This window comes from Myotis davidii, unplaced genomic scaffold, assembly GCF_000327345.1.
Source record: "Myotis davidii unplaced genomic scaffold, ASM32734v1 scaffold575, whole genome shotgun sequence".
NCBI classification, from domain to species: domain Eukaryota; kingdom Metazoa; phylum Chordata; class Mammalia; order Chiroptera; family Vespertilionidae; genus Myotis; species Myotis davidii.
Genome location: NW_006290306.1, coordinates 6,456,228 through 6,471,859, shown reverse-complemented (window position 1 = coordinate 6,471,859; position 15,632 = coordinate 6,456,228). Strand labels below are relative to the sequence as shown.

Below are 15,632 nucleotides of genomic sequence, written 5' to 3'. Positions count from 1 at the left end.
TGGTTTTTGGTACCCATAAATAAGGTCTTACTTAAATACAAGCATTCCCTTTTATTCACCTGTTGTCAATGGCTGCTTTCATACTACACCTGCAGACTCCAACAGAGGTGAAGCCATTACAGCAGAGGAGAGGACCTTAAACAATTTACCTGACCCTTTACAGAATCTGCTATACAGATTCCTGCTAAAACGATTGTGTTTATGTGTTGGAGTTTTTCCCTCTTCCTCTGTGTGGAATAAAGAGCTTTCCTCACAAACCCTCTGCCTCTGTCTGCCCCATCCTCTGCCTATGTCACATGTCAGGGGTGTTGGTCACCAACAGCAAGCCTCCTATTCACCAGGCTAGAGGATCATTGCCCAGGCTCATCCTTGAGCAATGGTAAGGATCCTGTGGGATGTGTGTGGACAGTCTCCACCCACCCAGTGGGACGTGGTAGTAGATGACCACTCCAATCCTAACGTATCACAGAATGGAAGGAAGGGGAACAGCCCTAGCTCCCCACCCTCCTTCCAGTGGTCTTTAGCCCAGCTGTGTCTCACTGATTAGAGAATTCAGCTCACTTCGATGTTTCCACATTTCCAAGCACCCACACTGAGAGCAGACATGATTCATTACTTGGTTTGTTTCATCAATATTTATTTAGCACCCACAAGGCACTGAATATAGAGCAACACTTTCTAGACGAGTGAGGCTGACAGGAAAAGCTAAAAAGCCCTGTGGTTAAGACGTGTGTGCCCTAATATGGATGAATCATAAAGTTGGTTAAGAATGCTTATAGTTTAGAAGTATCAAGAATTCCTACATCGTTTCTATCTATCCAAGCTCTTGGCCCAAGCTAATATCAGCATCATTTTTGGCCTGGATCCCCAGAAGTGGCCTTTAAAGGGTCTTGCTGCTCCCTTCCTGCCTTCACTTTGATTTGTTTAAAGAAAGCTTTTAGAAATACAAATCAGATAAGCCAGTCCTCTGGGTAAAACTTCCCAGTGGTCTCCCATTGCTTTGAGAGTCCGGTCAAGCTCCTTCTTGTTATTGTCCCAGCCAGCTGGTTCCTGATGATCTCTGAGCCCTTATCTCCTCACCCTGTTTCCCTTGCTCACTACATGGATACCTACCTTCCATTCTTCCTGTTGCCTGAGCTTGCCAAGCTCACAGGGCCTTTTCCCTCTTTGCATGCTGGTTCCTGTTTTTCACTCATGGTTCAGTTCAGATGCTCCCTCTCCAAAGACGCATCCCTGACTTCCAGCCTCCATTACCCAACTCCCACACTACATTACCTACCCCATCAGCCTACTTGCTTCTCTTGTAGAATGTGTTGCTACTTAGAAAAATCTCAGTTTGCTTTGCCATTCCTGGTGTTTCTCGCTGTCAGGTGTAGCCTGTACTAGGATGGGATGTCTTTTATCTTGGTCATTGCAAGGCCCCCAGAAACAAGAGTGGCACTTGCACAACACAAGTGGAAAATGGATATTTATTTCAGAAACATGTAGATTATTATTTTAAATATAACTTTATTCCTTTACGAAGCAAACAGCCATTCTGAAAGGAAATTGGAGAATAAAGAGAATGAAGTAATGTGGAATAAAATGATCATTAATATACTTTCCTCCTTGGCACCAATCAAAAAATCACCTCCCAAAAACAGCACTAAGACCATGACCCCCTGTTGCAGAGGCTCATTCCACCTAGGACAGTGCCTGGCTAATTTCCTCCCTATAACAGTTAATGTACTTACGCACATGCTTTTTGTTACTAGGCAAGGGAGAAATCCATTTATAACTGTATTTCAAGTACTCAACACAATGTCTGACTCATGAGCATTCAATTAAGATAGCTGAACATTGAATTAAAATCATCTTCTTCTAGGCTAAGGGACTGAAGTAGCAGCACCTTCCTTTTTCTTGACACTCCAGGTAGAAACGATTTCTCCTGATGCGTGGGTTCTGGGAGCGGGCACGATGATCTGTATGACTTAGAATGATTCACTAGAAATAAGCAGTTGAAGCGTACTCATTAAGAGTACATTCAAAAACATGTACTACTTCAATAATTATATTTGCTATTCTTGTTTTTCTCATCTATCTTTTTGAAGCTGGTAGCAATAGAAACTTAAGACAAAAAAAAAAAAGAAAGAAAGAACTTAGTCACCAAATTGCGGCTTAGTGAATTAGGCAAGGAGAGTAAGGAAGGCAAACAAAAGCTAAAGGACAGTTTCGAGGACACACTGAATCATATTGTGGAGTGATTCTGTTTAAGGAGAGTCAGATACAAAACAGCAGAACCCAAAGTGAGAAAGCCAGAAATGAGTCTCTTGCTAAGCGAAGGACACCGAGAGCCTGAGGTGGAATCATTTCTGAGAGTTACAAAGTGTAAATAAATAAGAAAGTTTAGAGGTCTGAAAGCTAGCACACCTCACACTGTGGGAAAGCATATTTCAATACTGCCCACACCAGTAAAACTCCTCTATTTCAGCTCAGCCTTATGGCCCACCTCTGTGAGCTAAGTTGTAACTATCACCGATATAAACAAGGTTATGCTTTTAACCTGGGGAAATGCCATTGCCAAAGTCAAAGGTCTATACTGCACACCTGAAATAGCCTGTTTAGGTAGTTACACCATCTTCTCAAAACCCTCCTTCCCATCAAATCCCTAATTCATTACAGCATTAGTCTCTCAGGGCTCTTCAGTACATCCTGGCATTTTCACTGGCTCACTATTAAGACTGAGTGAATTGTGATTTCTTAGCATACCAATGGCTTGTTTGTTTCATAGTATGTTTTTGGCTATAAAAAGCAACTGTTAATGGGGATTTCCAGACTCAACCACATGGGTCATTTGGTGAGAGGAAGCAGAAAGGTCTTATTTTATTTTATTTTTTGAAAGGCAGAAAGGTCATGAGATTGTTGGGTTTGTTTTTCTTGCTTCTCTTACTGAGGCACAACCTAAGATGTTATAGAAATCTCAACCTCTTTTTAAAAAAATATATTTGTATTGATTTCAGAGAGGCAGGGAGAGGGAGAGATAGAAACATCAATGAGGAGAGGGAATCGTTGATCAGCTGCCTCCTGAATGCCCCACACTGAGGATCGAGCCCGCAACCCAGACATGGACCCTGACTGGAAATGGAACCATGACCTCCTGGTTCATAGGTCGGTGCTCAGCCACTAAGCCACACTGGCTGGGCTCAACCTCTTTTTAAACCTTGGCTTCTAAGCCTAAGTGGCTCCCAGTGTTCATGCAAGAATGCTGTAATTGTGATTTAAAAGCTAAATAATAGTCTTTGTCAAACTAGGTTATTTCTAAGTTATAATCGCTCTCTCATTTATAAGATAATGAAGCTGAGATTTGAAAAGCCTCTTGTTCAAGGATGGAGAGTAACTATAAAGATGGGAATGAAACATAAGCACCTTGACTTTTATTATTAGAGTTTCTGTCCAAATAGTATTCTGTGGCCAAAAATAAGGTGCACAACTTGAGGGAAATATTAACTCCCCGAATCCCACAGTGAGTGGTGCCATTGGATAATTGGCACTGTATGAAACAGTGTAGACTGTGCATTTCAATTCAGTGAGAATGTGTGGAGACTGCTCTGGGCTCCATCATACTAGAAATATATGTTCAAATAAATATTGGACACATAGTCATAGCAGCATTATTCAAATAGCCCCAAAGTGAAAACAACCCAAATGTCCATCAAATGGTGAATGGATAAGCAGTTCCACCTGAAAGGGAATTAAGTACTGACACATGCTAGAGCCTGGATGAAACTTGAAATGTTATGTAAGTGAAAGAAGCCAGTCACAAAAAGCCACATACTGAATGATTCCATTTGCATGAAGTATCCTGAATAGGCAAATTCATGAGACAGAGAGTAGATTAGTAATCATCAAGGGCTGGGAAGAAGGAAGAATGGGAAGTAACTGCTAATGGTATGGGTTTTGAGTGGGGAGTGATGAAACTGTTTTAAAATTAAATATTGATGATGGTTCACAACCCTGTGGATATACTTAAACCAGAGATAGGGCACTGAACAATCATAAAAATATATGTCTACACTCAAATACTTCATTCTTTAAAATAATTAAACAAAATATACTGAAGAACATGGCAAAACATTTAATTTATTTTTATAATTTGTCCTCAAAGAAGAGTTAATGTGATTATACTCAAAACAACACACCTGTACAAAGACTGACTTAACTAATCACAGGCAGAGCTTTTGGCCCTAAAGATTCTATAGTTAAGCTGCAGGTGGTAACCATATAGTTCAGAGAAGAGAAGATGTATGTTTCATGAATTAGAGAAGAATTTTCAAAAGGAGTTGGCACCTATCCTAAACCTGAGATTAGAAAAGAACAAGGAAAGAAAGGGATTCTCTGAAAGACAGAAGAGCATGGGCAAGGATGGTGCAGGACTGAGCCCCAGATGGAAGAAGGGATGTGAGCAGCCATGCGGGAAGATGCCGTGGCAGGGTGGCTATCTGTGTCAGGGCTGCTTGTGTCTGAGGCTGCTCGTCACAGGGTCATGACAGGGCCATGTCTGCCCGTCTCACAGCCAGCACGTTTCTTCACTGTGCAACCTTGGAGAGATCAGCCCACTGCCGCGAGTCCTTGCCAAGGGGAGGTCCTAGTGCATAAGTATCTGTATACCGGAGCACTGGGTTCTATTCATGCTCACATTTTCCCATAGGTAGAATATTCTATCCTCACCTCCTTAGAGGAGGTGACACATTTTGAAGATTGGGAAATGAATCGCAAAACAGAAGTGAAATGACTTGCCCAGGGGTTTGCCAATCTAAGACTAAAACTTGAATCAGGTCTCCAAACCTCCCTCCTTTATACACTTACGTCCTGTGACAGAGATGTCCCCATGCTCGCCTTGGCTGGAGGAGGGCGACTGTCCAGTGACGGCCAACTGCTCACTATCTGTGCATCCCCCATGCAGTGTAGCTTCAGCAAAACAAAGACACCTTCCCTATAAAGCACAATGAAGGCATTAAAGTGATTTTCTCATTTATTTAGAAATAAAAACAAAATGAAATCACAACAATACTCTTCTGAATGTGATTTAAAAAATGTTTTTCAAGCAACTAATGTAATATAAGCTCCTGCTTAAAATTGAGGCACTGACCATGTATCAGTCTGAGAAATCTGGTGGAGGTCACATTCAGACACTTGATGGGTTGGAAATGATCGTGACTATTAGTTAACAGTCCCTGTTGTGAGGCCCATTGACTTCTCAAGCTGGGACTGATTGATTACTGCTGACACCAGCATCTCTGTCTTCTTTTTTGAACAGCTGGGATCGGCAATGCTGTTACAGGAAGCTGTGCTCAGCCCAGGATAGGATAAGTGGCCTCTTTTTTAGACTTTGAAAGTGGCCTTTGGTCAATTGAGAAATGGCCCTGATGTACTTGGAATGAAGTCTTCTGTGGTCATGTTAGCCAGCAGAATGGTGGCTGTGGCAAAGCCACCAAGACAACCCACTGCAGAGTAGAGGAACCAGAAAGTGACAGGGCGTAGTCTACGCTGGCTGAATAGTATAGGCCTGAAATGACAAGCAAGCCTGCATGCATTGTTTCATAAATAAAAATGGTAATTTTTATTTCCAAATGCCCAATCTCTGCACAATAGTCCGCTTGTAAAACTACCTCCAGAAGAGGAGCTCGGCTGAGTTCCAGCCCAGTCTCAGATCCATTTCATGCCATTGAGCTGTACTAATTGTCGACCAGACGGTTTATAAAAGAGAACAGGAAGTCTGCTGTGGCCAAGGCAATTTGTCGTGGTCTGAAAGCATCCAATTCTCAGAAAAGAAATTCTCTGTAACCTTAACAAATATGACTCTGTATAGTTTTCTTTTTTATTTGATAAATTTATTTTTGCTTCAAAGGAGACACATTATAGAAGTCAAATGTGAGCAGAAGTACCACAATTTTTACAGTTGAAACTGGTGGCTTCCTGCTTTTTCAGGCAGCTTCTCCAGTATTACCACAAAATATAACAGACCAATAACTTGTTATAGGCTTTTATTTTAATGTGTATTCCTTTTCTTGTATCTTCTGTAACCTGTGCAAAGTATTAGATGTGCTATAATTCCATGCATGTTGTAAAATAATGTTTTAGATTTATCTCTAAATTTAAACTGGGGTGACTCAACCCCAGTTGTCATTTCATAACCAGAGGTCATCAGGAATCACTCGTAACCATTGCACACATGACTGTACACATGATCTGTTTTTATGACTCCAGCCTGAATGAATTCCCAATCTCATACATGGCATATGAGCATTAGCTTAGGTATGGGGACTCTATCACTACTACATGACATCATGAATCAAGTAACCATGTAATTATTATTACTGAAAACCTGAGCTCACATTTTAAAAGCTTACCATTAAGAAAAAGATGCTTTTTAAACTAGCTCAGTATTCACTCTATTGTACAGAGCAGTGATCTTAGTGGGATGGTAGGTTTATAGTATAACTGAACGGGAAGGTTACATTTGGGCCATGTTGCTCTACTTTCCATCACACTTAGAGTATTTAGAACAGCTATTATTTTTTTCAAAAGACACAAAATCAATAGACTATAGTGCATAATGAAAAAGAGGAATCTTTAACTTTTTATATAAAGCTTTTATTATAAAATAGTGGCTGAAATCTAGAAAAAAAATTATTTGAAGAAAAAAATCCTGATCTTATCAACAGATTACAGTATGTAATGTCCCCTGAAACCAAACAAGTAACACTGTGTATCTGTGAATTATCTGTCCAAATAGGAAGTAAGTTATCCCCAAATAATGGAAATCCAGCAAAGCTCAATTTAGGCGTGCCTTTAAGTCTTCTACTCCAAACTGTAATAGAGTTTATTTGCTATTTGTCTAACAGAGTGAATAACATAAAAGAAGCAAAATGACAGAGGAAACTCAAAAGGAATGAAAAAATGCAAAATCTAAATAATAATAAATCTTAAGTTGGTCCTATCATACTTCCCGTGGGAAGGGATGTCTCCCTGTGTGTGGACCTGCACTTTGCTTGAATTGATGGTCACTTCCTAACTGTTCACATAACTGCAATCAAATCCTAGGGCAAACGCACTGACCAAGGGAGCTCAGTCCATAGCTGTATTTCAGGATGAGCACTGATTTTTTATTATGAGGTATCTTGACCATAGTGTTCTCATTAATTTTTAATCTGTAATCTGATTAGACTCACATGACATTCTTCCTCTTTCACAGTGTTCAAGCCCATGTTCCCCTTACAGATAAACTCACACACCACATACTCTCATCACATGCTCACACAGAACACACATATGCATACGCACACATGCTCAACACCTTCAACAAATCAGTAGGTACACCCCCAACCAAGCACTGAGGTTATAGCAATAAATAAACAGACCAAATGTCTTGCCCTCATGGAGCTCACATCAGGGGTAAAGAAAGAAAGGATTTGAAGAAAATAGGAGTCTAGGTTTGGAAGAAAAGTAATGATGCTGCCCTTGGTAGCAGAGCTTACAGCTGCCGTGAACCCAGAAGACTGAATTCCCTGGACCCCTCTCTTTCCCATCTTCCCCCCATTAGGGAGGGATTTGAGACTTTCATCTGTTCCAATAATTCATCCAAAATACCCCTTATCTAGAACAGTTCAAATGAACTTTATTATGTCTGACTAATCATTTGTGGGTTGGTAATTTACAAAACAAAAGACCCCAATGGTTAGTACCAGGTATGTGAACAGACTCATCATTCCAACATTCCTGTAATCAAAAGGAGCAAAGACTGAAGAGAGCTGGAAGCTGGTGATGGAAAGTAACTGTTTTACGACCTCCCCTAATCCCCAGCTGGATAGAGCTGAAGATGTATACAGAGGAAACAAACTGTGAATTCTGTGTTAGACGTTTTGTTTTAAGAGATACTCTATACTTTCAGTTCATGTATATTCATTTAACAGAAGGTTGTTTAGCATTGAAGTTGAAAATACTTTGTTCATTTTAACAACAATAACAAAAAAGACACCAGAAACATGACCTGTTTTCTTCAAGGCACAGATATACTAAACACCCTTTCTTGCCTCCCATCCCTAATTGTAGTTACACACACACACACACAAATAGTTCTGAAAAGGGCTAAATTTATCCTGTTGATATTCAGGAGATTATTTATAGTAGGATTCATTAACAATGATTTTGTATATCTTCTTCTTTATTTTATATTTTTTTTATCATTAGCAACAATAACAAAAGATACCAATAGAAATGAACCAGCCACAATAGACAGATGTCCAAATTTTCATTTTCTGCAGGGAAGGAAAGAGCTTAAAATCATGAGCTTCACTGATAAACAGTAATTGTAATAACACTGGTAAGCGGTAATAAAGGAGGGTTTGGATTTTCTCTCCTAGAGAATAAATTGGCAAGAACCAAGGAAGTGTCTTGAAATCTCTTATCCTTAAACGCTAAGATGGAAAAGACGTCCCTGCTGTTTTTGGTATAGAGGTGTGCACAATGTTTTTAAGTTGGAGGGCTTAATTTCTTTTCATTGTTTCTCTCAGACAGCCACAGTTTCGTGGGACATCCGAACGTTGTACTCAACAGTACCTGAAGACGCAGAGCACAAAGCAGAAAGTTTACTGGTGAAAGAGGTAAATGTGATGCTTCCAATCCTTTCTTTTATAAATCTCTTTCCCTCAGGTAGTTATTAATACAACTTTATTATCATTGTCTTCCTCACCTTTTCGATAGAGATTAGTTGATGTCTTTCGATCGTCATTGCCTGAAGATGTGTTCCATTTTCCTGTTAATCATTTTTCATTATCTGCTCACTATTCAACTTTTGGGATTTTTTTTTTTGTTTTGCTTCTACTTAACTTAAAAATTCCACATTAAGAAATGTTTTAGTATTCTTAATAGGCAGATTTAATTTTATTTTAGTTATTCGGACTGAGTTTTAGGCAAGGCCATGCTATGTGAGAATTTTTTATACCAGAGTTCCCATTTTAAGAGATATAGTTCTTTCAAGTACTAACTATGAAAATATTAATGTGAACAGCTGTAAGGGACTGATAGAAGCATGTTGCTATGTCATCTACTTGCATTTGAAGGATGTAGGGAAGGCCTCCAGCACTGCTGCTTCTCCTAACCAGAGAGCAGGTTGCTTTAGGGCAGGAATTGGGCTAGCACAGAACAGCTACTAGCAGGTGGTTATTGAATAAATAAATGGAGCCAATCCTTCCTTTATGGAAAAAGCAATGATAAAACTTAGCCGAGCACAGGTCAAAGTAAAAGTATTGAAGTCTAAATGCAGTCTTTAATCCTGAGAAAGTAGTGTATCCCAATTAGGATTTAGTTAAAGGCACACACAACAGCAAAACCCTTTCACAGCTCCTAAACATATTTGTATGAATATAAGTTAGCCTTATTTGTGTACCTATTAATACCAAGCTGAGTAATCATATTTTATATTATACTATTCTTTTTTACATATACATGTGTGTACATGTATATCCATATATAGGATAGATCTTTATATTGTGCTATTTAATTCAGGTTACCCTTTGCCATAAATTTACCTGTTTATTTTTTTCCAATTCCATGATTTTATATTTATTTCCTAAAGTTCACATTAAATTACAGAGTCTGTCTTAAGGAGGTAGAAAAAAAAAGTGCAAAGTTAGATAACATCAGGTAATCTGAGTGTACTATTTTCATATTTACTAATAAAAATAATAAGTGTGATGTCAGTATTATAATATTTTATTTACAGTCTCCTTATGGGAAGTTTTGATATCTACTAGGGCATCACTGTTTAAAAAAGAGTTGGAAAATTATTTTCTAATCAAGGAATTAGAATCATTGAGACTAGGTCTACAAAATCATGCAGTACATGTATGTTAACTTAGGTAGGGTTTGAAATGTTTAGGACTTTGAATTCCTAACGGAATATTTAACCAGGTTTTCTTGCATGGTGTTCACAAAATATTGTACATTCTTCATAATGATCTGTAACACTGTTGTTAAGTTCATTTCAGTGTATTTTACAGTTTTGCTAAAAATAAGTGGAATGTAAAAAGTTCATTTCCTTTTCTTAGTGTCCATTGCTGCTATCTTTTAAAAGCTATTAATTTTCAAATATGCATAACTAGCTTACTAACCTCTCCTATCCTAATAGTTCTTATTTGTTTTTAGATGTGTAGTTATATCATCTGCAAATAAAATTTCTTCTTTTCTAATAAGTATATTATTTATTTAATTTTTGTATTATTTTATTATCTAATGTCTTTAAAACAATTTTGACTAATAATGCTCATATTGGGCATCCTGTCTTATTGGTGTTTTATTATATTTTTTTCTGGCATAAAAAAAGTGTCAAAGAAGGTCTTGGTCTCTACAGTCCTTATAAACACTTGCTACTTAGGTTTTGAAATGCATATTCAGTCTTTGATATAACAGCTCTTCTACATGAATTTGCAAAAGCACTGTAATAGAATTAGTGGGTCGCTATTCAGTGGATCCACACTTGCATTTCTGGTATAAACTTTTTGTTCCAGTTGCATTATTACCTTCATACTCTACTACATTAGAATTGTTAATATTTTATTTAAAATTTTTGCACTAATATTCATGAATGGAGTCTGGCTGTTTTTTTTTCTTTTTATCCCCCTTTGGTATTAGAGAAATGCTAGGTTTAGACAATAAATTGAGATAGTTTCAATTTTTAAATATTCTGGAATACACAAATATCCAGTGAAATGAAACAGAGTATCTAGAAACATCTACGTGCATATGGTTTCTTAATAAATGGGAAATATGGCACTTGAAATTCTTTAGGGAAGAGTGAGCAATTCAACAAATACAAAGTGGCTCACCATTTTAGATGAATATAAAGTTAGGATTCTCTATCTCACATTACATATAAAAATAACTCCATATAAATATTAAAAACGTGATTGATTAATTCCAGACATGTATAAAAAATTGTTAAAATGTAGGATAATGTTTTAAGTGGAAACTTAAAATGGACAAATTTAAGCAAATAAAAATTTTAATATTTATATGATAAATGGTACCATAAAGCCAGAAGACAATACTTAACCACAGAAATTATTTGCAACTCATTATATCTTTTGTTACATACACACAGACACACATGCTCCTTAATAGACTGGCTTGATGAGAATATTGTATGTCCTTCACTTGACAAACGTGTAAGCTTTCTGCCTCGGTTTCTCCATCTTTAAATAGAGATATTAATAATCCCAATGCTGTATTTCTAAATCTAAATATAGCAATAACATGAAAACATTTGGAAAATAACAATTGGGGAGCAATGTCTTTATCTGATCCTCCTAAGTGACTTAAAATCAACATCTATAACCACAAAAAATATCAGACACTTCCCTGATAAAACAAGCATCACTTCCTGCCACTGGGGCTTGGGGGAGCAATTAAAGGATCTATAAATAGGATGAAGACTTCCTAAGCCAAAAAATTCTAGAGCAAAGTTTTCTTTGAATATGTTCAAAAGGATAATAGAAAGCCAGAAACACAGAATGCTAATTAAAACTAAGCTCTTAGTTTGGACTTTTGAAACAAAGAAGATGAAAGAGCAGAGACTTGAGAATGATAGAGTGGCCTAAGAGGAGCAACGGTCTAGGGACCACTTCAGCAGAATGGCTGAGAGAAACACTGACAAGGTAGTAAGGTAGCAAGTTACTCTGCCAACAAAGCCCTTGGCAGTTTCTGGAAATCAGTCAACTGCAGGAGTAGAGCAATGATAAAATGAGGACTAAGTTGTGAATCCAAGAGCCCACGTCTCATTTGGATCCAAGACTCCAAGTCAAGACATAAAATATTCCAAGATTTAAGATTTATGAAAACATTAAATAGTAGAAGCAAATACCTATCTGTCTATCCATTTATCTATGCGTGCGTGCGTGCGCGCGTGTGCGCACACACACACACACACACACACACACACACACAATTATACACTGCCCTCATCAGATATTACTAGGTTACTGAGGGAGGAAAATTTTAAGCAGAGGTAAACCTACAAATAATATTGGAACTCTTCAGGCAGACTATCTTCTGCATACCAAAGTTAAAAATAGTTCACTAGGCTATTAAGTTATGTATAAAATATTGCTTAATTTATTAAGAAACAGAATTTAGTGAACATGAAAAACAATACAATCAAATGAATATAATATTGAAAATGAAATTTCTTCCTCTTCTTCCTCTTCCACCATTTGGACCCAGACAAACGGTATACAACTATTCCAAGAGAAAATTATGTGTATGCAAGGTAGAATTTGTATCATATTGAGAAGTAAAAGAGATATTAAAAAACTTGAGTCCTAGACATAGTGAAGAAAATTATGCGGACAGAGGGATTGGCCATGATTTTAAATGTACTTCATGCTGCCCATTTTTGTTGAAAGAAATATATCAAACTAGAATGAGATTTGTCTTGGTTCAAGAAAACACAAGGAATAAAATTTTTACTTTTACAATTAAAATAACTTTGTCTTTTATATTTAATTTTAGACAGCATATTATGTACGGTGTTAAAGAAACCATTCTTTTGACAAAAATGCCTTTGTACTTTATACAAAAATTTTAAAACTAATACGTAAAATTATGTACACTCAAACTTACCCTGAAGTAAGAATAAATCTTTGAGTAAGTGATTCTGGGGTTTTTTGCATGTATAAATAAATTAAGTAAAAATGAAGGCTGTTTCCTGATTCTGAATCATTGGGTAGCAAATGAATGATTCTAATGTATTCATTAACTTCAGACCAGAGCATGATAAGCATGGTTTTGCTCACTGTAGAACAATGTCTTTGACAGGACACCAGGGCTACATGTACAAATTAATTCAGTGGAAGGTACAGGGAAAATGCAACTATAAAAACCTCCCCAAATTAAAAAGTCACAGTTCTTTCTTAATAAAATTAGTGAGAATAAAATGATTTTGACTTTTTGTTTTAAAGAATGGGGTTCTTTCTTAATTCCCTGATAAAGGTCTTACTAGAGGCTAAGGGACTTTTCATTTTGTGTGTATTTTTTAAAAGTAAATTTATAAGTAAAGCCACTTACATATGGTGACTTCAAGAATTTAATGGAGTCCGGATGGAGTGGCTTAGTAATTGAGCATCAACTATGAACCAGAAGGCCATGGTTCAATTCCTGGTCAGGGCACATGCCTGGGTTGCAGGCTTGATCCCCAGTACTAGTACACATATATATATATGATTTTATTTCTGTCATGGCCAGAACAAAGTGGATTACCAGATTTTCTTTATACTAAATGCATAACATTAAAGATAATAAGCATATGAAAGTTCATTAAGGTAAATTAAAATGCATTATCTTTTCAGTGGCATTAGGATAAAATATATATAAAAAAACACTGATGAAAACAAAATGGTTTTGTGGTTCACTTTAACAACTGTGAAGAAATTTATTTTCTAGTCACCAAAGACTCTAGAATAATATAGTCTAGTTTCTAAATATGCAAAACTGTTCCAATTGTAAATTGGCTTCCCCTTCTCCACAATAAAAAGTATCCTATAATGTTTGATGATAAATAGTTAAAAAGAAAGAAGTGCAAGTTGGAGACCCTGGAGTGCTAGAATAATAAAGAAACCACTTTAAGTTTTCACCTATTTCAATTACAACCCAGATTTTATGCCTTTCATGAGAAGAATGACTAGATCATAATATTACCAAGGTTTTAGTACCATCCATTATTTATATCCTGACAGATTACTTGTGAGATGTAGCTAGGAAATTAGTGTGTCTGGTCCCAGGTCAGGCACAGGTGTGATTTATAAAAGTCTAATTTCAACCACCTCAATTCAACACATTCTGAAGACAAACAAACAAATATATTTATCCACTTTCAATTTAGAATCAACAACAACAACAAAATAAAACAAATTAGACTATTCTATAATTCAAAGTGAGAAAATAGTTTAAAAATTATTTTTCTTATGGTTGTAATTTGATATGACATTCTGTTTTGTGTTCCACATGCATTATTTATATACATGCTAACACTACCTAATATCAAGTAATATTTTTTACAATCAAACCCACATCCATTAAAAAAGATTGTACCATGATTTCTGAAACTGAGTCATATCTATATTTACATAATTTATTTTGTCCAAACCCATTATTTTTCATTCTCTCCCAAGAGTGTAGTATAAGTGTTTTTAAAATATCATTAACTTATTTTTATACTTCAGAAATTATTGAATTTTAAAGGGATTCATAATATGATCCAATTAAAGAAAAAAAATATTTTTGGTGCCTTTTTTCCCTCTAAAATATCAATGTATTGAGTGCCCACATGACCTGGTTTGCAGGAATAGTTTCATGTTCTACTTGTTGGCTTGGTTAACAGCATCACCTTTGAATTTGAAGTGTTTCAATATGGATAATTATCCAGCAACCCTTTCAATACATAATTTGCCTAAATTCACCCAATTTCATGATACTACACTTTCTAAATTTATACAATAGCCATATTTACTCCTACACTTTATATAAAGAATGGCATGAATATGAAAGTTACCACAATCTGTTTACAAATACAGAATTAATCCCAGTGGTGACTAAGAGCCAAAATGAACACCTTTTGTGGTTGCATAAATCTTTTGGGCAAGAAAGTAGCCATGTAATTAAATAAACCTGTATGGCTAGAAAGAAAAACAAGTTTGCATCTACAAAGCCATTTATTACCTGCTTATTACTCTGTGGCCAGAATCTAATAGCCATTTTCAGAGATGGACAAATTATATTGTCAAACCAAAATTGCTCTTTGGGTTGGTAACATGATTTGAATTGATTCTAATGATTCTCTAAAGAGGAGAGGGAGAAATGAAATATTTTCTTTACGGTAATCTGCTGCTCTTTACAATTGCCCAATCTTTTCTAAAATATTTAGAGTTTGAGAACTTTCAAGGTGTCATGTTTAGTAATTTCTAAGGGAAAAAAGATATACAAGATTCATTCAATCAACAAAAATACATTGAATAGCCCACTATAACTAAAACCACATCCTGGAGTTGATATGTTCCCTGCCCATTTCAAAGGTTGTGTCCACTTGAGTGAAAGCTGGAGGGTGATCTCTTTTACTCGCCTTCACTGTGTAAAGCTAGGACGCTAACGCTTTCAGTTCAGAGACAAACTGCATGACAAGGACTGAGCCACACCGTTAATCCGGTGGATTGAGGGATTTAGGCTCCCCGCCTTTACAGATTCCATCCTATTCAGTGGATTCATGTGGGACCCTGGAACCTGCATTTTAATTGGCAACCTCAAAAAATTCAGGAACACAGTAGAGTTTAGGAAACACTATCCTAATGACATAAAAGCCTTTGTGTATGTTGACTTGGCTCAGCTTTTTTGTGCCTAAATGCCACAGGCAGAGATGCTAATATAAATGCTAAACAAGCAAACATAATTAATGAATAGCCCAGCTGGTTGGCTCAGCGATTGAGCATCAACCCCGGAACCAAGAGGTTGCCAGGTCGATTCCCAATCAAGGCACATGCAGGGCTTGTGAGCTATGTTTCTATCTATTCCTCTCCCTTCCTCTCTGTCTAAAAATCAATGAAAAT

The 15,632-nt window shown here is 36.7% G+C and overlaps 1 protein-coding gene across 1 annotated transcript in view; it reads left to right on the top strand.

Annotated features, from left to right (window-relative positions):
- Positions 1 to 15,632, top strand: part of DOCK10 (dedicator of cytokinesis 10) — a 133,040-nt gene that overhangs the window by 18,309 nt on the left and 99,099 nt on the right. The window contains exon 3 of the mRNA XM_015563669.1: positions 8,553 to 8,642. Coding sequence (XP_015419155.1) covers positions 8,553 to 8,642 — 90 coding nt within the window. The remainder of the gene's footprint in view (positions 1 to 8,552; positions 8,643 to 15,632) is intronic.